This window comes from Prionailurus viverrinus, chromosome B4 (genome assembly GCF_022837055.1).
Source record: "Prionailurus viverrinus isolate Anna chromosome B4, UM_Priviv_1.0, whole genome shotgun sequence".
In the NCBI taxonomy this organism is placed as follows: domain Eukaryota; kingdom Metazoa; phylum Chordata; class Mammalia; order Carnivora; family Felidae; genus Prionailurus; species Prionailurus viverrinus.
Window position 1 is genome coordinate 80,272,475 of NC_062567.1, and position 27,733 is coordinate 80,300,207.

At 38.4% G+C, this 27,733-nt stretch overlaps 1 protein-coding gene across 3 annotated transcripts; it reads right to left on the reverse strand.

The window, feature by feature from the left end:
- PRIM1 (DNA primase subunit 1) lies at nucleotides 1-27,733 on the reverse strand. Of its 3 annotated transcripts, XR_007154103.1 has the most exons (14): nucleotides 27,531-27,733; nucleotides 26,742-26,899; nucleotides 16,943-17,049; nucleotides 16,798-16,871; nucleotides 15,571-15,707; nucleotides 15,136-15,194; nucleotides 13,454-13,563; nucleotides 12,654-12,742; nucleotides 12,340-12,481; nucleotides 10,771-10,840; nucleotides 9,888-9,976; nucleotides 3,002-3,100; nucleotides 1,208-1,468; nucleotides 1-264 (listed from the first exon to the last, which is right to left on the reverse strand). XR_007154103.1 is itself a non-coding variant. In XM_047867659.1 (13 exons), exons 1-13 carry the CDS (start codon nucleotides 27,652-27,654, stop codon nucleotides 1,449-1,451), a joined length of 1,278 nt encoding a protein of 425 aa, XP_047723615.1. In that variant the 5' UTR covers nucleotides 27,655-27,733; the 3' UTR covers nucleotides 1-1,448. The 3 variants fall into 3 exon arrangements, 2 of the variants coding, with proteins under 2 accessions (XP_047723615.1, XP_047723616.1); XM_047867659.1 differs by having other exon boundaries at nucleotides 1-1,468; XM_047867660.1 differs by having other exon boundaries at nucleotides 1-1,468; nucleotides 27,552-27,732.

Sequence of the window (27,733 nt, forward strand, 5' to 3'; positions counted from 1 at the left end):
TACAGTGTAAAAACATTTATTCTTTTTAATGAGTACAATATGTTCTGAAACTACTTTTATGGGCTAGTACAGCAGCTTTATCCAAGGGCTTTAATATTAAAGCATTAAAATAATGGTAGACATACTGGAAGCTTGAAATATCTCTTGTTGAAAGCATAACACCAGCCTTTACACTCCCATTCTGAGTTAAGATGGACTGATGAGTCTTTAGTAATTTTGTATTCAGGAATTTTTAACCGACCCACTGGTTTCCAAACCTAAAAACTGAACAATACATAGTAAATAGAAGCTCAAATAACAAGGAATTTTGCACAGTGGTATTTAATGTTTTTTCTTAAAAGATTAGAAAAGAGAAGGAAATGCAAGGCATTTCGGTGTACTGACTGCAAAGTCTGTTTTATACATATACACCAAAAGATAAAAAAAGAATGTGTGGCTACAGAGAAAACAATGTTAAAGGAAATATAAAGGAAGGAAATTTTTCATAAATCATAGAAAGCACCAGCCTGATAGCTTGACTTCTCAGTGTTTCTCAGAAGATGGACTGTAAACCAGAATGACTGTTTTGTTTAGCTTGGTTGTAAAACTGGGCAAAAGAAATCTGACTTTCAGAATCTATTGCAAAAATTCAAATATGGAAGAAACAAAACCTTTAAAATTAAGTATTTGGATATGTAGAAAGGGAAGTGTCTCGACAAGTAAAATAGGCTTTATGTTGGTGAAATTGTCTATTCTAAGCTGCTGCTCTATGGTGTTGACTAATCCAGTTATTTTCTGAGGAAAGAAGTTAGGAGCTACAAATGCAACAGTTGTAAAAAAAAAACAAAACACTCTACTATGCCCTAATATTGTAATCTAGTAACTCATATGTTTAGATGCCCAATTTAAAATGATTTTTAAAAGATGAGCAGTGGGGTGTGGCCTGGGTAATAAAAATACCAGTAAGCAAAATTAGAAGTGACCTAATACATACTCTAAGTATAATTAATTTAACTTAAGGTCTACGACTTAAGGACAAAGCTCTCATGTACCTAGAATATTCAGTCCAGAAATATGGAGGCTGTATCTGAGCTGAGATTAAAGTCTTCGGCATATTACTGCTCACTTGCCTCTACATACGGCAGCTGGTAGAAGTAGATCAAAATACATATGGCAACTGGTAAAAGGTATATCAAAAATCTTAGAATTATCTTTGTATGATACTAACTTTTACAAATATTTGCAATCCACTTGCTCCTCTCATTACTGCTTCTTTGAGAAACCTGGACACTCTCCTTTGGTGGTTTCAGGAATCTTTTCAACATAATTATTTTTCAAGAAAAGGACATTTTGCTTTGAGCATTGAAACACATATATGGTTCCACCATATTAATTAAATGCTGTTGAAGTATTTGGTTATTGGTTGAAGGTAGAAGATATCTACAATGGTTTGAGGAGAGTTGTTATCTTCAGAAGTCTTTCTGTAAATCTGAAATAGAATAGATTCTTATCAAAGGACAGTAAAGTAAAACAAAACAAATCCCATTTATTTTCACACTCTGATTTGGTTAATGCTTCCATTAAATTCACATCATGCATAAAGATTTGCTTTCACACTTGCTGAAGCCCACATTACAGGCTGAGCTAGTACAGAACAAGAGTACAAAGGACTTAATATGGCCAGTTGGAATGGCAGGTTCACTGAGGCTTTCCAAGTTCAGTGTCATCATTGTTCATTCAACAAGCACATATTTGAGTGGCTACTATGAGTTCAGCATTATCTTGGGCACTACTTTTTAACCATCATGAATTTTATTAAGAAATGAAGTGGAAAGGGAGTTTGTATTTCTGTAACATGGCCACAGTTTTCTATGGTATTCATCAATCTCCTGAATAATACTCACTGCTGATTTTTTTCATTTTGGCTTACACATATGCTTGGGTCTCTCCTATTCAAATAACTTTTCCTTTGACACTGCTGTCCTCTTGGTATCTCCTTTGGGTTCCAATATCCAACAGGATTTTATCACTTGTCTACTGCATTTGACACTTTATAATTTCCTTGAAACTTTCCCCTGGCTGCTTCTGTAACACTTAACTTTCCTCTTTCATCTCTCTGCTTCCAAATCATTACCACCTCTCAAGGATGGCTCTAGTATTTGTACCTTTTAGAGATCTCCAGTGCTATTCTCCTAAATGGTAATAGCCCAGTTGGCCTCTTGGGCTCTATTATATCCCCTATATCCCCCCAGATTTTTGTTGCTAGTTTTATCTGGCTAGATTAAACTATAAATCATGGCAAAACTTTCCTCAAAAACCTTTAATAGATTCCTTGTCTCTACTGAATTAAGTCCAAACTCTCAAGACTGGAATTCAAGGCCATCTATACCCTGGCTTCAGTCTGCTTCTCCAGTTTTCTATCCAATCACTTCCTGACACATCTTTTTTAAGATTAGCTGTACTAGATGGCCTCCAGAGTGACCTGATGCTTTTGTCTCTAATGTTTTTGCCCTTGCTGTTCCTTTAAGCATGAACAACCTGTCACCTTTTTCCACTCCTGTACCCTTATCCCAGCATATCTCTGCTTGTGGAAATCATACTCATACCTTAAGGCATGGTATATAGGCATTGGGGATTAGAATCTGTATAGCAACTCACTGAAGAGTTCAAATATCACTCTTTTCATATGAAATCTCAGGTTCTCAGAATCAGATGAGATCTCTTGGCATTTTATACTTCTTTGTTTTGTATCAGTTAGTACTTCCTAAGGGCAGGAGGCATGGTGTGGAATTCATCTTTGTATAACTAATTTTTGTTTCCCTCATGATACCTGATACATCGTACCTGATAGAATATCTATTGAATTAAGTGACCAATTTTTAAAACACTAAGGATAGTAAGCTAAATCTATAACTTGTTTTAGGAGGGCAAAGGCTAGAGCTCTAAAATTAATCACTTGCTGGATACTTTAAACTTCCTGTACTAAGATCTAAATAGCTAAAAGGGAAAAGTATAGTCTTACCACTCTTCTTGAGAAGTTCTCCTTTTCGGGATTTATCCAGGTTTTCAAGAAACTGTTCAAAAACTTTTATGTAAGGAGCTAGACTGGTCTTCTTATAATCTAAATTATGAAGGCCATGTATTATAATTAGCATTTTGGAAGTGAGAATTACACAAAAGTATAACTTTAAGTTTTTTTCAAGAGTTCTTTAAAATAGTGTTGTCCAATATAATAAGAAATGTGTAGTTTACATACTCTAGTAGTCACATTAAAAAGGTAAAATAATTTTAATATTTAATCCAGTATATCTAAAATATTATTATTTTAACGTAATAAAAATGGAAATATTTTACATTCTTTCATACTAAGTCTTTGAAATCTAGTGTTTTGTATTTAAAATGCATCTCAGGGGCGCCTGGGTGGCGCAGTCGGTTAAGCGTCTGACTTCAGCCAGGTCACGATCTCGTGGTCTGTGAGTTCGAGCCCCGCGTCGGGCTCTGGGCTGATGGCTCAGAGCCTGGAGCCTGTTTCCGACTCTGTGTCTCCCTCTCTCTCTGCCCCTCCCCCGTTCATGCTCTGTCTCTCTCTGTCCCAAAAATAAATAAACGTTGGAAAAAAAAAAAATTTAAAATGCATCTCAATGTAGATGATGTATTATCATGAGAAATACTTGATCTATATTTAGATTTAAATTATAAAATATACAGTTGAAAAGTAGGCTCATATACCCAAATTTCCCAAACATACTTAAAAGTTTTCCAATAATTGAATCAAATATCAGTTTTAAAACTTATTTAAAACACTTTTTTTTTAAGATTTTATTTTTAAGTAATTTCTACATCCAATGTGATGCTCAAACTCACAACCCTGAGATCAAGAGTCACATGTTCCACTAACTGAGCCACCCAGGCATCCCTATCAGTTTTGAAATTTAAATTAATTAAAGTTAAATTTAAAAAATCAGTTCCTTGTTTATACTAGTCACATTTCTTTTTTTAAGTTTATTTGTTTTTAAATTAAAAAAAATTAATGTTTATTTATTTTTGAGAGATAGAGAGGCAGGGTGTGAGCAGGGAAGGGGCAGAGAGAGAGGTAGACACAGAATCTGAAGCAGGCTCCAGGCTCTGAGCTGTCAGCAGAGCCCAATGTGGGGCTCCAACTCTTAAACAGCGAGATCATGACCTGAGACAAAGTTGGATACTTAATCAACTGAGCCACCCAGGCACCCCTTTAGGTTTATTTATTTATTTTAAGAGACAGAACACAAGTGGGGGCAGAGAGGTGGAGAGATAGAATCTCAAGCAGACTCTGAGATGTCAGCATGTAGACTGACGAGGGGCTAGCCTCATGAACTGTGAGATCATGATAGGAGTCAATATCGAGTCTAGCTGAGCCACCCAGGCACCCCTATACTAGCCACATTTCAAGTGCTTAATAGCCGTACGTGGCTACTGTATTAAGACAGTGCTGCTCTAAAATATCCAAACCACCCATACACATCCACTTTTGTAGTCAGGCTTTCTAATATTAGACCAACATAATCTAGTGAGTCTGTGTTAAGTCCCATACAACATTCCTTTCTTTAGAAATTACGGCTTCACTGGGGCGCCTGGGTGGCTCAGTCAGTTAAGCCTCTGACTTTGGCTCAGGTCATGATCTCATGGTTCATGAGTTCAAGCCCTGCATCCACCTCTCTGCTATCAGCACAGAGCCCACCTTGGATCTTCTGTCCCCCTCTCTCTATCCTCCCCTGCTTACTCTCTCTCTCTCTCTCTCAAATATTAAAAAAAAAGAAAAAAAAAAAGAAAAAAAAAAGAAATTGTGGTTTCAGTAATAAATAGTTTTACTAACAGAGCAAACATTAAGAAGGTGAAGTCAGGGTCATTCTACCTGGAGACAATCAGAAGTTAATAGTCATATGCCTTAAGTACAGTATTTTTTGACTTATAAAAACCTTATTTTTTATGGGACACCTGGGTGGCTCAGTCGGTTAAGCACCAGACTTTGGCTCAGGTCATGATCTCATGGTTCGTGGGTTCGAGCCCCATGTTGGGCTCTGTGCTGACAGCTCAGAGCCTGGAGTCTGTTTCAGATTCTGTGTGTCCCTCTCTCTCTGCCCCTCCCCTGCTCATGCTCTGTCTCTCTCTCTCTCTCTCTCAAAAATAAATAAACAATAAAAAACAATTTTAAAATTTTATTTATTTTTTGATTTATAAAAATTAAAAAGAATTTACACAATAAAATTTTGAATATAGAATCTTAATCTATTTAATTATATAATCTATAATACCCAATAGGGGAGAAAATCTGATTGAGCACAAGATGAGATTTGGATTTTGGTAGCATGCCATGTCTGCATGGAATAGTCCTCATAATAGTTCACTGAAAAGAGTAAAAAAAAGAAACTATATTTAAAAAGTTTTTTAGTAAACCTGTCTGATGTACTTGGAACTAGACAAGGAAATCTTGACGAGGGTATTAAGGATGAATATCTAAACTGTGGCAATTATGAAAATATATTTTGTCCTACATGTTTATATATGAATTTTCTTATAGCAATAAATGTAAACCAAAGAAACAGTTTAGTTTGGGATCAACCACATAGCACTTTGAAAAAAAAATTTTTTAAAAAAAAAAATTTTTTTTTTTCAACGTTTATTTATTTTTGGGACAGAGAGAGACAGAGCATGAACGGGGGAGGGGCAGAGAGAGAGGGAGACACAGAATCGGAATCAGGCTCCAGGCTCTGAGCCATCAGCCCAGAGCCTGACGCGGGGCTCGAACTCACGGACCGCGAGATCGTGACCTGGCTGAAGTCGGATGCTTAACCGACTGGGCCACCCAGGCGCCCCGAAAAAAAATTTTTTTACACTTATTTATTTTTGAGAGAGAGAGAGAGAGAGACAGAGTATGAGCAGGGGAGGAGCAGAGAGAGAGGGAGACACAGAATCAGAAGCAGGCTCCAGGCTCTAGGCTCCAAGCTGTCAGTACACAGCCCAACCCAGGGCTTGAACCCACGAACCGTGAGCATGACCTGAGCTGAAGTCAGATGCTTAACCAACTGAGCCACCCAGGCGCCCCAACCACATAGTACTTTGAACCTTTAATTCAGGATTCTAAGCTCCTTGGATATAGGTCTATATGCTTATCTCACCATAGTAGAATATATAACAGGCACTCAATAATTACTTAAATATTTACTGCCCATTATATATCAAGTACTATGCTAAATTCTAAAATAGTATAAGCCAAACTCTTTGGTTTCAAGAAGTTTTTATTTTTTTTAAAAAAAATTTTTTTTTCAACGTTTATTTATTTTTGGGACAGAGAGAGACAGAGCATGAACGGGGGAGGGGCAGAGAGAGAGGGAGACACAGAATCGGAAACAGGCTCCAGGCTCCGAGCCATCAGCCCAGAGCCTGACGCGGGGCTCGAACTCACGGACCGCGAGATCGTGACCTGGCTGAAGTCGGCCGCTTAACCGACTGCGCCACCCAGGCGCCCCTCAAGAAGTTTTTAAATGAACAGGAAAAACAGGTCCTATATGTAGTAATAGAAAACAATATATAATTAAAGGCCAAACAGGCATATGGATAATTGTATAAGTCCAAAGAATTCACCAATCAAGATTGACTGAGGTGGCTATGAAGTGGGTCTTAGAAAAAAGACATAATTAGATAGAGAGGACAGTAGAGATCATTCCAGGATTTGGGAAGAAGGGCAGGAATAAATAGTACTAGTGTGAAAAAGGACTAAGGCTTAAAGTTGCAGAAACTAAAGAAATAATAAGGAACTTACATTTCACCTGTTCCAACCTCCCACCATCTCTGAAGCACCCCTGACTGATGGCTATTAGGCTATTTATGAATACTTGAAATGATAGGCAGTTTAGTTTACTTTTGAAAGTAAATATTGTATAAATTTTGAAGTTATAGTTATTAGAAAATTTCTCTTTAAAATCTCTGAACAAAAGAAAAAGATGTCATCAAGAGACAATATTAAGTTTAAAAAATTGTGCTAAAGTAATATATACATGTTGTTAAAAGGAGTAAAATACTACTAACATGTTAGAAAAAATAGCAGCTCTCTACCTTTATTCTGACCTTTCAATCCTCTTGAATGGCAACCACTTTTCTTTTCTAGAACTTATTTCTAACAAATGAACACTTCCATTGTTTAGAAATCCAAGGCTATTCTTCCTAGGTCTGTGGCTTTTTGGGAGAGAGGAATAGGAAGGGGTGAGAAAGCTCTTAAGATCTTTTAATTCTCAGTGTTTTGAAATTTCAAAATAATGTGCCTTGGTGTAGGTCTGTCTTATTATTCTGAGACTTTTCAATAAAGGGCTCATTTCTGGGATGGTTTCCTATACAGTTTTGATATTTTTTCCCTCCCTGGTTGTTTTTTTCCTGAAACTCCCATAGTCAGGTATTAGACTTCCTGAACCATTCTTATCTTTTTCCTCCTTAAAACAACAATAACAAAAACTTGTCTTTTTTGTAGTACTTTCTGGAAAATCTTAACTTTTTTTTTTTACCAGCCCTTCCATTGAATTTTTTATTCTAATGATTATGTTTTTGATTTCTAAGTCCTCTTTCTTGTTCTCTAAGTGTCTCTTTTCATAGCAATCTAATCTTGCTTCATGGTTCCACTATTTTCTTATTCTCTGAGGATATTAGTTTTTAAAAAAAAAGTTTTCAGGGCACCTGGATGGCTCAATTAGTAGAGCATGCGATTCTTGATCTCTGGGTTGTGAGTTTGAGCCCCATGTTGGGTGCAGAGATTACTTTAAGAAAGAAAGAAAGAAAGAAAGAAAGAAAGAAAGAAAGAAAGAAAGAAAGAGAAAAAAGGAAAGAAAGAAAGAAAGAAAGGTTTTCTTTGTTCTTTGCGTTGTCTGTTTTCTCTGAGTTCCTTTTTCCGGTTTATTCTGATTTTTCATGTTGGAGATGTGTTTTATTTTTTATTTATTTAATTTATTATTATTATTATTATTATTTTAATGTTTTTATTTATTTTTGAAGGAGAGAGAGAGACAGCATGAACAGGGGAGGAGCAGAGAGAGAAGGAGACACAGAATCCGAAGCAGGCTCCAGGCTCTGACCTGTTAGCACAGAGCCTGACGTGGGGCTCGAACTCACAAACTGTGAGATCATGATCTGAGATGAAGTCGGACATTTAACTGACTGAGCCACCCAGGCGCCCCGGAGACGTTTTTTAAATACTTGATTTATTTTTATTATTTTTTAAAAAGTTTATTTATTTTTGAGTGAGAGTGCACGGGAGGGACAGAAAGAGAGAATCCCAATCAGGCTCTACACTGCCAGTGTGGAGCCCAATGTGGGACTTGAATCCACGAACTGAGATCATGCACTGGGCTGAAATCAAGAGTGAGACGCTCAACCGACTGAGCCACCCAGGTGCCCCTCAAATACTTTAAATCAAATGTCTGTAATCATTCTACAAACATTAATAGTGGAATGTACAATGCTAGGTATTATGTTAGAGCTGGAATAGATGAAGTTTTTTTTTTTTTTTTATGAATTGATATTTGAGCTTGTGGGTTTTTTTTTTTTTGCATTTTTTTTAATGTTTATTCATTTTTGAGAGAGAGAGAGAGAGAGAGAGACAGTGTGAGTGGGGGAGGGGCAGAGAGAGGGAGACACAGAATCCGAAGCAGGCTCCAGGCTCTGAGCTGTCAGCACAGAACCCAACATAGGGCTTGAACTCACGAACCACTAGATCATGACCTGAGCCGAAGTCAGAAACTTAACCGACTGAGCCACCCAGGCGCCCCTTGAGCTTGGGTTTTGAAAGTAGTGTAGCAACATTTGACCAAGAAAGGCCAATCAGAGATCACAGATCTGCCCTGTCCATTATAATAGTTACTAGACACATACGGCTATATAAATGAAAAATGGCTAATAAATGAATTTAAGGGGCATCTGGGTGGCTCAGTCAGTAAGCATCCAACTCTTTTTTTTTTTTTTTAATATTTATTTTTGAGAGAGAGAGAGAGCACGCAAGAGGGGCAAGGGCAGAGAAAGAGGGGGGACAGAGGATCTGAAGCTGGCTCTGTGCTGACAGCAGAGAGCCTGATGTGGGGCTTGAACTCACAAACTGTGAGATCATGAACCGAGCTTAAGTCGGACACTCAACCAACTGAGCCATCCAGGCGCCCTAAGCATTCAGCTTTTGATCTCAGCTCAGGTCTTGATCTCATGGTTGTGAGTTCAAACTCTCCACTGGGTGTGACGCTTACTTAAAAAACAAACAAGCAAACAAAGAAACTGAAAATCCAGTTTCTGATAATTCAAGTGGATTATGCCACATGTGGATAATGAGTACCACACTGGGAAGTGCATTACATTTCTATTATCACAGAAAGTTCTATTGGCTCTGTTGCTGTAGGATGTCTCTTGGGTGTTGGTATATAAAGATTTGACCTCTATGAGAAGGAAGATTTATAAATTCTTTAGTTCCTTCATATTCTTGAATATACAGTTCAACCACAGTTTAGATCTATATTTACCATAACACTCATCTGGATACATCAAAAATAAAGAGCAAAAGTACGGTATACATAGTGGTTGTTAAATCAATAGCTGTTGAAACTAAGACTGTGACAAACAATGATCCACACCAATTGAGAATTTAATCTTGTACATATAGATCCTGGCATTTAGATGATGCTTAGAAATATCTATGGACTCAAATTGGATTCAACATCACCATTTGAGCAACTGATTAAAAAAGGACAAAAACATTGTTATGACATTATTTGTTACTGAGCTGGTTTCAGGATAAACAATCCATTCTAGGCTGAATCCAAGGAGAAAGAATTACTGGACTGACAGAAGGATGTCTATATAAAAAACTTATGTTAAAGTGAGATTTTAGTATATTGACATACCTCTGGTTCTATGTTTGATATCAGATTCAGCTTCATTTCTCTCCTTTCCCTCATTAGTGGAAATGGTATCCAGTTCACGGCAGATGGAGCTACAAATAACAGAATAAAAGAAGTTTCCTCCTTTTTATTTAACTCTATGCTCAATATCAGGCTTGAACTCATAAGCCCAAGATCAAGAGTCATATGCTCCACTGACTGAGTCAGGCAGTTGCCCTAGAATAAGAGAATTTTAAAGTTGTTTCTTGGTCAACATTACCTAGTGTATGACAGCACGTGAATCCTACAAGATTTTTGGTGAAAAAATTGTGTGACCAACTAAATTTGGGATATTCTAAAAATCACAATCTCTAATATGGATAGAAAATTTTCTAATATGCATGGAGTTTTCCATGTATGTTAGCATAATAAAAACTGGGAAATCTTACAGTGGAGAACTTTTTATTTAAAAGTGGTTATTTCACAAACTTATTTGAACTTATAATCTTTTTTTTTTTAAATGTTTATTTTAAGAGAGAGAGTGTGTGAGCAGGGGAGAGGCAGAGAGAGAGAGGGAGGGAGAGAGAGTATTCCAAGCAGATTCTGCACTGCCAGAGCAGAGCCCAACACAGGGCTTCAACTCATGAACCACGAAATCATGACCTGAACTGAAACCAAGAGTTTGATGCCTAACCAACTGAGCCACCCAGGTGCCCCAGAACTTATAATCTTTTTATTAGAGAACAGCAACTTGTGTTTTGCATAACTCACTAGGAAATGTTGCTCTACTAGGGCATCATCATATAGCCTCAGAGCAGCTGCTTCTCTGGAAGGGATCTAGTCCAATCTACTTCAAATTCAGGAACCAATCAAACAAAAAAGGATTGATCAATGATCTGGAACATACCTTATGGTTGGAACAGTAAATGGATCAAACTGGTCCACTTTCTGTACATCAATAGGCACAGAAATGCGACCTGTAAGGACCAAAAGTTATAAACTGATGACTGTGAAATACAGATCATTATGGGCTGTCTCCTATGTGTTATTTTGGCTAAATTTTAATCTAAGGCTTAGAAAAAGGGTTAGACTTATCTGTTAAAATCAGTAGTTGGAAATTACTTCCACACTAGCTGCATCTTTTATTTCTCTTAAAAAAAAAAAAGCAAACAAAAAATAAGTATGAAAGACTGTTGAGCTATTACATAGTGCTCTTATCTCTACTTTTATTTCTATCTCCTTCTTCCTAATATCCTTTTATACAGAAGTACAGAATGATATCAAATTTAGTGAGTTCTGAAAATGAAACAACATAGATAAAAATAGTTCATTTCATTATCTTGATTTGCTGAGATCAGAACAGACACCTGTATGTTGGAAATCTTTAGAAAGCATTTTGGGAATAAAATAGCATTATACTACCTTTTTACAATATCTACACCTGGGATACCACATAAAATTCATCACATCTCAAAAATGAGATAATGAGTCTCAAGAATGCCAGGTAAATAACAAGTTAAGATAATCAAGAGAATTGGGAGTTGCTGATTGAAGACAGAAAAAACTGCAGCTACTTAATGGGGAAAAGATATAATCAAAATGTATACACCTATGAATATAATTATTTACTGAAACTGAATTTTAGAATAAGGGGATACCCACTAAAGTTTTAGAATTAAGTTAAAAAATATTAAGAAATATTAAGATTATTATCAAAAGAAGCTGAAAACACACAGTTGACAGGTTTGAAAAGGAGCTATCCAAATATATGGACTAGAGAATTATTATAGATTATTAAAGGAAACTAGGCAATTTGGGAGGATTGAATGTGTGACACTTTTCTAGGCACTTTACATTTTAGATTTTCACAATAACCCACTGAAGTAAGTACTATTATTATCTCCATTTCACAGATGAGAAAACCAAGGTACAGAGAGTAGTTTGCCTAACATCCCACAGCAAGTGGCAGAGTTGGATTATTAACTACTTATTGGATATTGCTTGTCCTAAAAAGGACAACTGTATACAACTGCATATGTCTCCCGGTTGGATGAAGCAAAGTTTAGGTCAATATAGCCACCTTTATATCTATTTTAAAGTCAGTTTCATTCCTTCAAAACACCTAAGAAAAATGTGAAGAAGGAAAGCGAAAAGTATGGAAAAAGAACTGAGGGAGGAAGCATAGTGGGAACAGCACAGAACTCTGTGGTTTAAGAACTGAATTCTGTTTCTAGCTCTGTTGCAATTTGTTTTATGACTGTAGACAAGTCCCATTAACCTCTTGGACCACTGTTTTCTCATTTGTACAGTGAGAACTACCATCGTGTGAGTTCTAAGTACCTCTACGATTCTAACACTGAACCTCAAAAACCCAGATGAAAATTATTTATGTAGTGGAAACTCATCTGGTAGCTACTAATCAACAACTAAAACTTTCATTTTCCTTCTAGTTTTCTTTACTTTCTTTACATTGTACCTGTTTTAGGATGAACACTAAAAGGGCTCTTCAGTAAATGATTGATTCCTTTGCTAACATTGACATCCAGCCGTGGAAAACAGTACTGGAGCATGATCTCCCATTCAAGCCAGGGTCCACATTTGTCGTTTTTGGTATTATCCTAAAAACAGATGCAAGTCTAGCATGAGGATCAGTAGGAACTTTTGAGGATTTCTTTAAAAGTGGTTAAAAATGATTTTCAATAATCTTTAACTTACTAATAAGCAAAACAATCAGAATTTAATTAAGAATTACATTATTATATTTATAATAGAGATTTCGATGGGATATACCTGAGAGTTGATGGTTTTCTTCAAATACTCCCAACGCTGAAGTGAATTGTGATGCTTTTGGAAGTTTTGTTGAAGTTTCTCATGAATTGGTGATGAGTCATTAAGGAACACACTCATTTATGACACATTAATGAACAACTTATTTCCAGTATGTGTTACAACAAGGATAACTGAAAGTTTACTAGAAATTATTGTTTTCTAAAATGCAAATACATATATTTTTAAGTTTATTTACCTTGAGAGAGACAGAGACAGCATGAGCAGGGGAGAGGTAGAAAGAGAGAATCCCAAGCAGGCTCTGCACTGTGAGCACAGAGTGTCGGGCTTGAATGCACAAAACCATGAGATCATGACCTGAGCCAAAATTGATAGTCGGGCACTTAAATGATTGAGCCACCCAGGTGCTCCTCTAAAATGCAAATATTAATTGAACACATATCCTTAAAAAATCTCCTGTAAAAATATGATACTGATATGACAGAAAAAATGCCAAAATAAATATTTGGTTTAATGTAAAGCTTTCCCTGGTCTGTACAAATTTTGACTATATGATTCAGTATTCTTTAAGTATCCATTAATTCTATGAGGATCAAACTCCAAAATGAGGAAATTTCTTTCTGAAAAGGCTTCATTTCTTACTATATTCCAAACTAGAGATACTAAAATGCAGAAAAAGATGTTTTGTGTAAAAAGACTAAATTTGTAAGAGTACGTATATGAGAATATGCAGGCAGAACACATTTATAATATCATAGATAAATACATGTAGCTCACATAGAAATGGTCTTGGGAAAGGATATTTTCAGGAACAAGGGCTAAGATCTTATCCCAGCTTTCTTTATTTTCAAGAATATCTTGATCAACTAAGGCATAGTCTTCAAAGTATTTTTTTATTATGTTTATAGATTTTCTGTAGGAATAACAATAACAAAGTCCTAATACTATTTGTAATATATACACTGCATAACTTTTGTTGCTATTTGGGTGGCTAGTGTTAACTTCTACTGAATTTTTCTTAATGAGCATGTATTAGTCTACTAAGAAAAATACAAATAGAGTTTAGCTATGTAAAATGGGAATAATACCCCTTTGCAGGGTTATGAGAGTTAACTAAGACATTCTAAGGGGGAAGAACCTACTGTAGATAGTACCTGGCTTAGAACAGACATTCAAGAAATGTTTACTTTTTTTTTTTTTAAAGTAGGCTCCACAGGCTTAAATTTACGACCCTGAGATCAATATCTGAACTGAGATCAAGAATCGGATGCTTAACCAACTGAGCCACCCAAGTGCCCCAAGAAATGTTTACTTCTTAGGCTCTACAACTTAGAAGGTTAATAGCATCATAAATACGTAACAAGAAAGCAACCAAGCCAGGACAACATAATAATACATCAGTAGTAGAATGTGGGATAGAGTCTATAGTTTCTACTATGAATTACTTGCTTTACATCTCGACAATTATATAGTGCTTAGCATTTTGCAGACTTCACATCTACTGTTTCATTTAATCTTTGCCACAACTCTCAGATAGAAGGAGATGTTTTTCCCGTCATAGAGTTAAGGAAATAGATGCTCTAATCTTTTATTAAGGTCTTAATAAGTTGCAGACTAGAGATTCTAACTCTTTATGTTTATTTATTTTTCAGAGAGAGAGAGAGAGAGAGAGAGAGAGAGAGAGTGCAAACGGGGTAGGGGCAGAGAGAGAGGGGGACATAGAATTTGAAGCAGGCTCCAGGCTCTGAGCTGTCAGCACAGAGCCCGATGTGGGACTCAAACCCACGAACTGCGAGATCATAACTTGAGCCAAAGTCAGATGCTTAACCGACTGAGCCACCCAGGCGCCCCTAGCGATTCTAACTTTTAAAAAAAAAATTTTTTTTTTACACATTTATTTATTTTTGAGATAGAGAGAGACAGAGCATGAACGGGGGAGGGTCAGAGAGAGGGAGACACAGAATCTGAAACAGGCTCCAGGCTCTGCGCTGTCAGCACAGAGCACGACACGGGGCTCGAACTCACGGACCGCGAGATCATGACCTGAGCCGAAGTCGGCTGCTTAACCGACTGAGCCACCCAGGTGCCCCAAGAGATTCTAACTCTTAATGCAAAGCTCTTTTCACCCAGAGAAGTAGTGAGTTCAGTGGGAAGAGTATGGGTTTTGAAATTAGGCAGACCAGGACATGAATGCTGAATTTAACAATTACTTGTATGGTGCCACGAAACTTATACAATCTTTTCAAATCTCACTTTCTTCATCTGTAAATGGAGATACCATCATGACCGTCATGAAGTTATTGTTAAAACCAATGAGAACATTTGTAAAACATCTGTCATGAATACTGCAGCATGAAGTAGTCATTCAATGAACTCTAGTTATTATCATTGTAAAGTGGTATCCCAGTAGGGAAAACTGATAACAAGGCAATTCTAAAGGTAAATCAGACACAACTTAAACTGCATAGAGTCTTTTCCAACAGACCTGACAAAAGGGTGAATTTTTTCGCTTAGGTGGACTTTCTTTTTAACGTCTTGACCACCCTGAAAAATAAACCATCAAAAAAGAACTTCATGTATATGAAATAAATGAAATAACTTAAAAATTTCTTTAATGTGTTCTAAAGATACTGATTAAAAGAAAACTGTCAACATATAGAAGTTTAGATGCTATTTTATAGTCTCAATGCTTGTAACTTTCTGGGTTACCTTTACTTCACATAATTGAACCAGAAAAGTAATTTTCCTTTTGTCACAAACAAAGATCTTAAAAAATGTAGCTACTATGATTATTTGATCTGCTGGTAAGATCATCTACTCTGGAATGTGGATGCTCTAAAAGTTTAATTTTGTCACTAAACATTTCAGGCTTGGTAACATCTAGCAAACAAAGAAATGTAAATTATCATTAAGATCTTACCTTTACAAGACTCAAATACTCAACTATCCCAGAACGTACTGCAGAGGACAATTTTCTAACTGATTCATCACAGACCCAACAATGAACACCTCTCCTTCCAGAATATACCCAGAGACGATGCTTAAATCCAAAGTCCTCTGAGGAGGGGAGAAATAATAGGTTTTAAAATCTAGAAATAAATTTATAAACTCCTGGTCTTGCTTACTTCCTTAGCTTCATTTTTACCTCTTATCCACATGTACTCATGTTAACTCTACTGAATTATTTTTAGTTTTCTGTGTCCTCCATGCTTTTGCTTTATGTCAATACCTATTCTGGTCTCTCTGCCAAGAATTTCTTCATGCCCCGGTATTTCCATTTCTCTCCCTGACCAATTGCCATTTATCATTAAAGACCCAGTCTAGGGATATTAAAAAAAGTTAATAAATTTAAAGTGTTTAGAACAGTGCTTGGCACATAATAAGCACCCTAGATAAGAGTTAGCTATTTTTAGTACATGTGCTGCTGAAGTGATCACAAGAGTTAGCTATTTTTAATATCATTATCATTTTTATCATTATCTTTTCCAGAAAGCCTTTTCTAATCCAGTCTTTTCCCATTCCTGTATGCACTCCTGCTGTTCTAGATCTCCAGGGAATGCTGGGCATATTACTCAACATAAGTATAATCTTCAATTTTATTCGTCTTCTTCTTAGACTGCATAACATACTTGAGGTAATCATTATCTTTCATATTTCTTTCCCTCATCTAGGACAGTATGTAGCACAAAGAGCTGCTCGATAGATGACTGAACTGGGAAAAAACTCACTGGTTTGATCAACAGCTTTATTAGAATTTGAACTACAACTTTATTCTAATCTTTTATTTTCTGGCCATATGTTTCAAGGAAACATGTTCAAAATTTATGAGAGTTGACTATAAAATGGTATAGATAGGGGTGCCTGGGTGGCTCAGTCGGTTGAGCGTCCAAGTTTGGCTCAGGTCATGATCTCACAGTTCGTGAGTTCGAGCCCCATGTTGGTCTCTGAGCTGATAGCTCAGAGCCTGGAGCCTGCTTCGAATTCTGTCTCCTTTTCTCTCTGCCCCTCTCCCACTCACATTCTGTCTCTCTCTCTGTCTCAAAAATAAATAAACATTAAAAACTTTTTTAAATGGTACAGACAGACAAATATTCAGAGGAAAATACATTCTTGCATTTGACCCCCCTCAGACACTACCAATACTTGCCCTTCAGTGCTCGGTCGATTATGCGTATGGCCATCGTCATGAGGGTCCAGCACTTAGAACATATGTCTGCAGAACTGGAGCAGAGGCATCATTACTCACTCTTAGTGACATCACCCACCCTACCAGCAAGGCATTCAGCACTTACCTACAACATCTCCTCACATCGTCATAGTCTGTCATGTCAATGTCAAACACCAATTCTTTTTCCTGAGCCTGGAAAGCTCCCAGCTTCACTGTATTGTGTTGATTGGGCTACAGATAGGGGGAAAATATTTAAATATTTTAAATATACATATACATATATATATATATATATATATATATATATATACATATACACACACACACACACATATATATATATATACACACACACACACATATATATAACCCAAAACAAACAAAAAACCCAAACAAAAAATTCAGTTTCTTTTTTTTTATTTATTTAAAAAATTTTTTTAATGTTTATTTATTTTTGAGACAGAGAGAGACAGAGCACGAATGGGGGAGGGTCAGAGAGAGAGAGGGAGACACAGAATCTGAAACAGGCTCCAGACTCTGATCTGTCAGCACAGAGCCCGACGTGGGGCTCAAACTCACAGACCGTGAGTGAGATCATGACCTGAGCCGAAGTTGGATGCCTAACCGACTGAGCCACCCAGGTGCCCCTCAATCAGTTTCTATAAGAGCTGTCATGCTGCCAATTATGCTGTTTTCCACCCACACAAAAAAAGTGGCCAAAGAGAAATGAAGAAACCATAATACAATGCCAATTCTATTTCAGTTAAAGTTCATTAATTTGGATTCTGTGCATCCAGAATTGATGACAGTATACATTTACTTAAAACAGGTTTTTTTTTAAAAAAAAAAATTTTTTTTTTAACGTTTATTTATTTTTGGGACAGAGAGAGACAGAGCATGAACGGGGGAGGGGCAGAGAGAGAGGGAGACACAGAATCGTAAACAGGCTCCAGGCCCAGAGCCTGACGCGGGGCTCGAACTCACGGACCGCGAGATCGTGACCTGGCTGAAGTCGGACGCTTAACCGACTGCGCCACCCAGGCGCCCCTAAAACAGGTTTTGATAAATCTATATTGCCATAAATATTTTTTTCGGTTCTACTGAGATATAATTGATATGTAACATTGAATAATAAATATTTGTTATTTTTAGGTTTCTGATAAGGAAGAAAGTACATACAAATAATTAATGCCCTATTGTAAGCTGTTTTAAGGACCTTTAATTGTTACTGGACATATAAGTAACAAAAATGTATTTAAAATTTTTCAATAGGGGTGCCTGGCTGTTTCAGTCAGTAGAGCATGCGACTCTATCTCAGGGTTGTGAGTTCAAGTCCCTCACTGGGTGTAGAGATTACTTTAAAATAAAATCTTTAAAAAATAAATAAAATATTTCAATAATCTAAAATATCTCAATTAGTTCAAACTGAGCCTTTGGCTTAAGCTGTAAGTAGCCTCCTTTGAGGTTATGGATCACCAGGCATAGAAGGCAGACCGAATACAGATACTTATCTTGCTCTTCTAAACTTGCACAAAAATGATAGTAAAGAATTTTTTTTTTGGATAGTAAAGATTTTCTTTTTAAAAAAAAAATTTTTTTTTTCAACATTTATTTATTTTTGGGACAGAGAGAGACAGAGCATGAACGGGGGAGGGGCAGAGAGAGAGGGAGACACAGAATCGGAAACAAGCTCCAGGCTCTGAGCCATCAGTCCAGAGCCTGACGCGGGGCTCGAACTCACAGACCGCGAGATCGTGACCTAGCTGAAGTCGGACGCTTAACCGACTGCGCCACCCAGGCTCCCAGTAAAGATTTTCTTAAGAAAGGCATGTCTTGGGGCATTCCTGAGCCTGGGTGGCTTAGTTAGTTGAACGTTCAACTTTGGCTCAGGTCATGATCCCACAGTTTGTGAGTTTGAGCCCCACATTGGGCGTACTGCTGTCAGCACAGAGCCCACTTTGGATCCTCTATCCCCCGGCCTCTGCTCCTCTCCCACTTGTGCGCTCTCTCTCTCTCAAAAATAAACATTAAAAAAAAAAAAAAAGCATGTCTTTTAAGAAAGAACCAAAGAGGAGAAGATACCACCACGATTTTTATAAGATACCCATAAGAGCTGAATCTTAAGCTCAGTAAGGAAAGATAAGAAGCAACCCAATTTACACCTCAGCATCCCTAAAGAACTCTGGTCGCAATTGGTATCTCTGGAGTAAGAATGCGCACGTGCGTGCGTGCGTGCGTGTGTGTGGTATTGGTAAAGCTAAGACTAAAAATAAGAGTATTGGTTAAAAATCTTTTTATGAAGCAGTTCCCCAGATTCTTCCATTTACTCTGCAGAGCTAGGTGACAGTGCAAAGACACCTGAATTATTATCTGGAGAACCTCAAACAGTGGGTCTTTGGACTGGGATGAGGGGCAGGAACAACAGGTACAGCTGAAGAAAGATGTGTTGTACTGATATACAGGGGATTAAGTGGACATTTACATGTGGAAAGTTGAGACCCTGCCCTCTTCCCCTACATGTATACCCTATCGCTGCCACCCGGGGAGGAGACCAGAAGATTCCTGTCTGAAGAATCTGATCAGGAGTGTCAGGCACTGTTAAAGGCTCTAGGAATATAGATCAGTGATCAAAACAGATCTCTGTGCTAGTAGAGTTTTCATTCAAGCAAAGAGCTAGAGAAACTGACAACAGAGCTTCTTCCCAAAAAGATGACCAAGCCAGATCCCCTTGTAATAAAGAAATCTCAGTCATGTATACAGAACTTCCAATCAGCTTTTTTAGTACTCTATTTTTATTTTTTTCAATATATGAAATTTATTGTCAAATTGGTTTCCATACAACACCCAGCGCCCATCCCAAAAGGTGCCCTCCTCAATACCCATCACCCATCCTCCCCTCCCTCCCACCCCCCATCAACCCTCAGTTTGTTCTCAGTTTTTAAGAGTCTCTTATGCTTTGGCTCTCTCCCACTCTAACCTCTTTTTTTTTTTTTTTTCCTTCCCCTCCCCCATGGGTTTCTGTTAAGTTTCTCAGGATCCACATAAGAGTACTCTATTTTTATTTTTTTTTTAAAAAATTTTTTTTCAACGTTTTTTTATTTATTTTTGGGACAGAGAGAGACAGAGCATGAACGGGGGAGGGGCAGAAAGAGAGGGAGACACAGAATCGGAAACAGGCTCCAGGCTCCAAGCCATCAGCCCAGAGCCTGATGCGGGGCTCGAACTCACGGACCGCGAGATCATGACCTGGCTGAAGTCGGACGCTTAACCGACTGCGCCACCCAGGCGCCCAAGAGTACTCTATTTTTAAATATAAGCAACATGCAAGAAATTATCAGACTTATGAGGCAAGCCTCTAATATGAAAGAGGGGAAAAAACAGGAAAAAAAGCAACCTTGAGAAAACAAGACTGTACAACAGAAGAAAATTAAAAAAAAAACAACTATCATTGATATCCTCAGATAAGACATATCAATGAAAAAAAAAGTTCTTGGAAATTAAAATATAATAGCAGAAGTGAAAACCTCTGAGGAAATTCCCCAGAAAGTAGGGCCAAAGGACAAAAAAAAATAGAAAACAGGAGGAAAAAAAAATTAGTGAATCAGTTTAAGACACGTAATATCTGACTTTAGGATTTCTGGAGAGACCAGAGAAAAATTATAGATAGGACAAATTGTATTTAAAAAAAAAAAAAAAAAAAAAAGGTAGGGGCGCCTGGCTGGCTCAGATCAAGATCAGACTCTTGACCTCTGGGTTGTAAGTTTGAGCTCCATGTTGGGTGCAGAGATTACTTAAAAATAAAATCATGGAGGAGCCTGGGTGGCTCAGTTGGTTGAGCATCTGATTTCAGCTCAGGTCATGATCTCACAGTTTGCAAGCCCTGCATCAGGCTTTGTGTTGACAGCTCAGAGCCTGGAGCCTACTTCGGATTCTGTGTCTCCCTCTCTCTCTGTCCCTCCCTGGCTCACAGTCAGTCTCTCTTGCTCTCAAAAATAAACAAACATAAAAAAATAAAATAAAATCTTTTTTTTAACTCAAAAATAAAATCTAAAAAAAAAAAAAAAAGTAAAAGGGAAATTTCCTAGAATTGAAGGACATGAGTTCATGATCATGAGTCCATCAATTATTTAGCACAATAGGTACAAAAAGATGCATGTCAAGCGAAATTTTAAAACATTAGGGACAGAGGGGAGCAGAAAATCCTTAGAGCTTTCAGATCCAACACAGTGGGACAAGAATCAGAATGGGGGTCTTAATAGCAACACTGGAAACAAGCAGGTAATGCAAAATTCTAAGGGAAAATGATTTAGAAACTGAACCATTAGTTAAGCATAAATGTAGAATGAAGGTATTTTCCAGATACAGAAGGTATCAAATGTTTTGTCTTCCATGCATCTTTTCTCAGGAAGCTCAGGGAGGATGTGCTCTACCAGAACAAGGAAGTAAACCAAAAAGAGAACAAAGGATTTGGGTAACACAGGATCCAAAATAGGAGAGAGGTGGAAGGACATTGGGGTGATTACAAGATCATATTTATCCAACAGGCTTAGAGGGCAATCAGTCCAGCTTGGGGGTCAGAAGTCTGCCAGGGAAATTTTTTCAGGGTGAAACTGACAAACTACCTGTTAGGTCTGAACACATTGGGATATTCAGACAATTGGCAAGGAGTTTGGGGTTGACTTAGTGATCGACCCTGATTTTTAATCTAACAAATATATTAGAAGCATGTGGAAATGGGAAGGTGAGGTGAGGGTAGGCAGTGAGGTAAAAGAAAGCTAAACTCTCATCTGCCAGATTGGAAAGTCAGTAGATAATGCTTAAAATAGAAAAATGGGAGAAATATAAAAATGTTACTTACAGACAAGGTGGCAAATACCTTAAGAATCAGCTAAAAGAAAGTGGTTGCCTCTGGGGAGCAGAAAATAATGGAAAGAGAAAGAGAGCCTTAAAAAAAAAAAAGCCTAATTAACCCATGCTCATGGATTGGAAGAAATATTATTAAAATGTCTATACTACCAAAAGCAATCTATACATTCAATGTAATCTCTATCAAAATAATACCAGCATTCTTCCCAGAGCTAGAACAAACAATTCTAAAATTTGTATGGAACCAGAAAAGACCCTAAATAGCCAAAGTAATGTTGAAAAAGAGAACCAGAGCTGGAGGCATCACAATTCCAGACTTCAAGCTGTATTACAAAGCTATAATCATCAAGACAGTATGATACTGGCACAAAAGCAGACACATGGATCAATGGAACAGAATAAAGAACCCAGAAATGTATGGCCAACTAATCTTTGACAAAGCAAGAAAGAATGTCCAATGGAAAAAAGGCAGCCTCTTTAGCAAATGGTGTTGGGAAGACTGGAGAGCAACATGTAGAAGAATGGACAAGGACCACTTTTTTACACCATATACAAAAATAAACCCAAAATGGATGAAAGACCTAAATGTAAGACAGGAAACCATCAAAATACTAGAGGAGAAAATAGGCAACAACCTCTTTGACCTTTGCCGCAGCAACTTCTTACTAGACATGTTTCCGGAAGCAAGGGAAACAAAAGCAAAAATGAACTATTGGGACCTCATCAAGATATAAAGCTTCTGCACAGCAAGGAAACAATCAACCAAACTAAAAGGTAAATATTTGCAAATGACATATCTGATAAAAGGCATCAAACTCAACACCCAAAAAACAACCAGTTAAGAAATGGGCAGAACACATGAACAGACTTTTCCAAAGAAGACATCCAGATGGCTAACAGACACATGAAAAGATGCTCAACATCACCCATCATCAGGGAAATACATTTCAAAATCACAATGAGATACCACCTCCCAGCTGTCAGAATGGCTAAAATTAACAACTCAGGAAACAACAGATGTTGGTAAGGATGTGGAGAAAGGGGAACCCTCTTGCACTGTTGGTGGGAATGCAAACTGGTGCAGCCACTCTGGAGAACAGTATGGAGGCTTCCTCAAAAAATTAAAAATAGAGCTACCCTACAACCCAGTAATTGCACTACTAGGTATTTATCCAAAGGATACAAAAATGCTGATTTGAAGGGGCACATGCACCCCAATGTTGATAGCACAATATATTAATAATAGCCAAATTATGGAAAGAGCCCAAATGTCCATCGACTGACGAATGGATGAAGATGTGGTATATATACATAATGGAATATTACTTGGGGATCAAAAAGAATGAAATCTTGCCATTCACAACGTGAATGGAACTAGAATGTATTATGTTAAGCGAAGTAAGTTAGAGAATGACAAATATCATATGATTTGACTCATATGTGGAATTTAAGAGACAAAACAGATGAACATAGGGGAAGGGAAGGAAAAATAAAAACAGAGAGGGAGGCAAACCATGAGACTCTTAAATACAGAGAACTGAGGGCTGCTGGAGGGGTGCTGGTTGGGCAGATGGGCTAAATGGATGATGGGCATTAAGGAGGGCACTTATTAGGATGAGCACTGAGTGTTATATTTAAGTGATGAATCACTAAATTCTATTCCTGAAATCATTATTACACTATGTTAACTAAGTTGGATTTAAATAAAATAAAAAAAAAAAGAGATTTATTCTCCTTCATTTATTCTCCTTAAAGAGAAGGAATAGAGCGACACTTTGGCCCTTCTATAGAGATTTCAGTTTTTTGTTTCAAAAAAAAAAATTCTTGGGGCGCCTGGGTGGCGCAGTCGGTTAAGCGTCCGACTTCAGCCAGGTCACGATCTCGCGGTCCGTGAGTTCGAGCCCCGCGTCAGGCTCTGGGCTGATGGCTCAGAGCCTGGAGCCTGTTTCTGATTCTGTGTCTCCCTCTCTCTCTGCCCCTCCCCCGTTCATGCTCTGTCTCTCTCTGTCCCCCCCCAAAAAAAAAAAAAATTCTTTTTTACATTTACTTATTTTTGAGAGACAGAGTGAGACGGTGCACAAGTTGGGCAGGGGTAGAGAGAGGAAACAGAATCCGAAGCAGGCTCCAGGCTCTGAGCAAGCTGTCAGCACAGAGCCCCACGTGGGGCTCAAACACACGAACCGTGAGATCATGACCTGAGCCCAAGTTGGACGCTCAACTGACTGAGCCACTCAGGGACCCCTAGAGATTTCCGTTTTAATCTCTATCCCTAAAGAGAAGTAGGGATGCCTGGCTGGCTTAGTGGTAGAGCATGTGACTCATGAGTTCAAGCCCCATATTGGGCACAGAGATTACTAAAAAAAAAAAAATTGGGGTGCCTGGGTGGCTCAGTTGGTTGAGTGTCCAACTCTTGATTTTGGCTCAGGTCATGATCCCAGGGTCGTGGCATGGAGTCCAGCATCAGGCCTCCGCACTGAGCATGGAGCCTGCTTGAGATTCTTTCTCTCTCTCTGCCCCCTCCCCTGCTTGCACTTTATCTCTCTCTAAAATTAGAAAAAAAAAAAAAAAAAAAAAAAAAAAACCTAAATAAAAAAAAATAAGTAAAAAATAAACTAGCTTAAAAAAAAAATAAAGAGAAGTAAACTGCTCCAAAGCATTTTTCTTGCCTGCCTTTTTAAATGTCTTCTCCCCTTCCCTTGGGATTTAAATCAGAAAACCTGGGTTCAGGTCTCAGGTCTACAATTTGGAAACTGTGTCTCCTGGGACAAATTATTTAAGTTCTCTCAGCCTGTTTTCTCCTTGTAAAAATATAATGAGGATTGATATGAAAAATAAGTTATAGGAGACATGGAAAAGCTCCATACAAAAGCTACTATCACATGAATGTATTTCTCCCCCCATGTGTGTATTTTTTTTTTCTTTAAATGTTTCAGTTACTTTTGAGAGAGAGCACAAGCAGTGGAGTGCAGAGAGAAAGAGGGGAACAGAGGATTTGAAACAGGCTCTTTGCTGACAGCAGACAGCCAGATGCAGGGCTCGAACTCACAAACTGTGAAATCACGACTTGGGCTGAAGTCAGATGCTTAATCAACTGAGCCACCCAGGCGCTTCCCCCCATGTGTGTACTTTTATGTTTATTTATTGTTTAAAAATATTTATTCTTTGAGAGAGAGAGAGAGAGAGCATGAGCAGGGAAGAGGCAGAGAGAGAGAGACACACATAATCTAAAGCATGCTCCAGGCTCTGAGCTGTTAGCAGAGCCCGACGCAGGGCCTGAACCCACGAACTGTGAGACCATGACCTGAGCCAAAGTCGGGAGCTCAATCGACTGAGCCATCCAAGTGCCCCCACCCCCATGTGTGTATTTTTAAGGAGAGAAAGAAGGGCAATTTTGGTATGTTCATTCATTCAACGAGTATTTACAGTGTACTCTCTCTGCCAGCCACTATTCTAGGCATTTAGACTGTATCAGTGACAATGGGTAGGAGGAGTGGGGCAAGTTGCAGTAGGCCTCACTGAATGAAGACATGAGGAGTTGAAGGAAGGAACCGAGAAGGTATCTGGTAAATGGGTTCTGGGCGGTGGAAACTGCTTGAGCAAAGGCCAGTGTGGCAGAGGTGGAGTGAGTAAGGCAGAGAGAGGGGCTTTTACTCTGAGTGAAATGAGAAGCTGTAAGAGAATGGTTTTGAGCAGAGGAATCACAGAATCTGACTTGTTTTTTTTTTAATGTTTTTTTTTTTAACATTTATTTATTTTTGAGACAGAGAGAGAGCATAAACAGGGGAGGGTCAGAGAAAGAGGGAGACACGGAATCTGAAACAGGCTCTAGGCTCTGACTGTCAGCACAGAGCCCGACGCGGGGCTCGAACCCACGGACTGCGAGATCATGACCTGAGCCAAAGTCAGACACCTAACCGACTGAGCCACCCAGGCGCCCCGGAATCTGACTTGTTTTAAAAGGATCATTGGCTGCTGTGTTGAGAATAGACTCTAGAGTCTATAGGAGCAAATTGTTAGGAAGTTTTTACAGTAATTCAGATGAGAGATGATGACAGTGGTAGTGGCACTGGTACCAGTCGTTGGATTTCAGATATTATTTTGGTAGACCTAAAGAGATTTCCTAATGGAAACAGATATAGGAGTATGAGAGAAAGAGAGGAATCAAGAATAACTTCATGGGATGCTTGGCTGGCTCATTGGGTACAGCATGTGACTCTAGATCTCAGTGTCATGTTGCATATAGACATTATTTAAAAAAAAACAAAAAACAAAAAACTCCAAAGCTGGAAGAGAATGTAATTCTTTTAAAATTCCCTCATTTAAACCACGCTCATTTAGTCTTTTTAAAAAATAAAGTTCAGGAGAGGCGCCTGGGTGGCTCAGTCAGTTAACTGTTCGACTTCAGCTCAGGTCATGATCTCACCATTCCCGAGTTGGAGCCCCATGTCAGGCTCTGTGCTGACGGCTTAGACCCTGGAGCCTGCTTCAAACTGTGTCTCCCTCTCTGTCTCTGCCCGGCCCCTGGTTGTGCTCTCTCTCTCAAAAATAATAAACATTTAAAAAAATTGTTAAAAAAAATTTATTATTATTTTTTTTAACATTTATTTATTTTTGAGAGACAGAGACAGAGCACAAGCAGGAGAGGGGCAGAGAGAGGAGACATAGAATCCGAAGCAGGCTCCAGGCTCTGAGCTGTCAGGACAGCGGCTGACGCCGGCTCGAACCCACTAACCATGAGATTATGACCTGAACCGAAGTCGGATGCTTAACCTACTGAGCCACCCAGGCGCCCCTCATTTAGTTTTTTCGCCCGATACTCAATTTTTTTGTCCTAGTGAGAATACAACCAATTCATTTCCAAATGATTTCCAACCAGTAATGTAGAGTATCAAGAACAACAACAACAAAAATATTACAATCTACTTGCAAGAAGATAAATAAAGTGTGGCTCTTCAACTAGAATTAACTCTAAAAATGTAACCTCAAAACAATGGGGGGCTCCAACCCATTCTTGGTTTAAAAAATGAAACATAATACATAAAAAATTGATTTCTTACTCTGTGGGAGTATACTGCGCCTATATCAATCTTGTATGGATTCATTTTCTGCATCTCCTTTTCCAGATCACTCTGGTTGTTGAAGGATTGGTAGCGAATGTAAATATCATCTTTCAATGTGAATGAAAATTCACGGTGTTGAAAGTAATTCTTTGTCACTGCAAAATAAATATACAATTTTAAAGTTAATTTGGTATTTTATTTAGCACAGGGCATTATAACATCAACCAATGAGAAGATATTTTGAATAAGCCTGTGTGCTCAACACTGTGCTACATGCTAAAAAAAAGACTTCCTAATTTGAAGGGGCTTACTATCCTGCATCTGATAGGAAAAAGTAAAAATGAAGAAAAAGATGCATTAAGTGTTTTAAATATGTAATGCCATCTGTCTCTCTTCGGTGGGCACTAATAAATTCAGCTGCGAAGAGGTCAGTACCTCTCCTCTCCCGGCAGATGCTCCGCTTGTCCCTGATACAGAACAGGCCTCTGTAGTTAAAGCTATGACCCGGTAATCTCCCTGGTTCAGACGCCGCGGCCGGTAAACGGGGCACCGAATGTCAGTCTGACCAGGTAGAGGAAGGAGCAGCGGCTCGGCCTTTCTCTGTGGCCGGAGGCTGGTTACCCTAACCTATCTTGGCCCATTTACACCTCAGAGGTGGTGGCGAGGTCTCGAGATAATGCGCGAAGGCGCCTGGCACAAAGCCTAGTGCATAGGAGGCACTTCGTATTGTCACTCTAAGGTACCCTCCCAGAACCGCCTCACCGTCCCTTCCGAGCCACTACCCACTCCGCTCCCGGCTTCCATCACCTCCACCATAGTTGAGCCAGCGATAGTATTGGGCGTAGGGAAAAAGCCTCCGGTAATAAAGTTTAAGAAGCTCCGGCAGCTCGGCGGGGTCAAACTTCTCCATGGAGCGCGGGGCTCACTGTCTGCAGGACTACGACAAGAATTGGCGGGAATCACACAGCCGGAGCTTCTGTCACTACGCA

Bases quoted from the DNA above. Each gene is read 5' to 3' on its own strand.
- PRIM1 (XM_047867659.1), bottom strand. From the start codon at position 27,654: ATGGAGAAGTTTGACCCCGCCGAGCTGCCGGAGCTTCTTAAACTTTAT. The intron at 26,900-27,530 runs GTGGGTAGTGGC...TTTATTTTGCAG, and splicing joins TGATGGAAGCCGGGAGCGGA to TGACAAAGAATTACTTTCAA. The intron at 16,872-16,942 runs GTAAGTGCTGAA...CCTCTGCTCCAG, and splicing joins GATGTGAGGAGATGTTGTAG to TTCTGCAGACATATGTTCTA.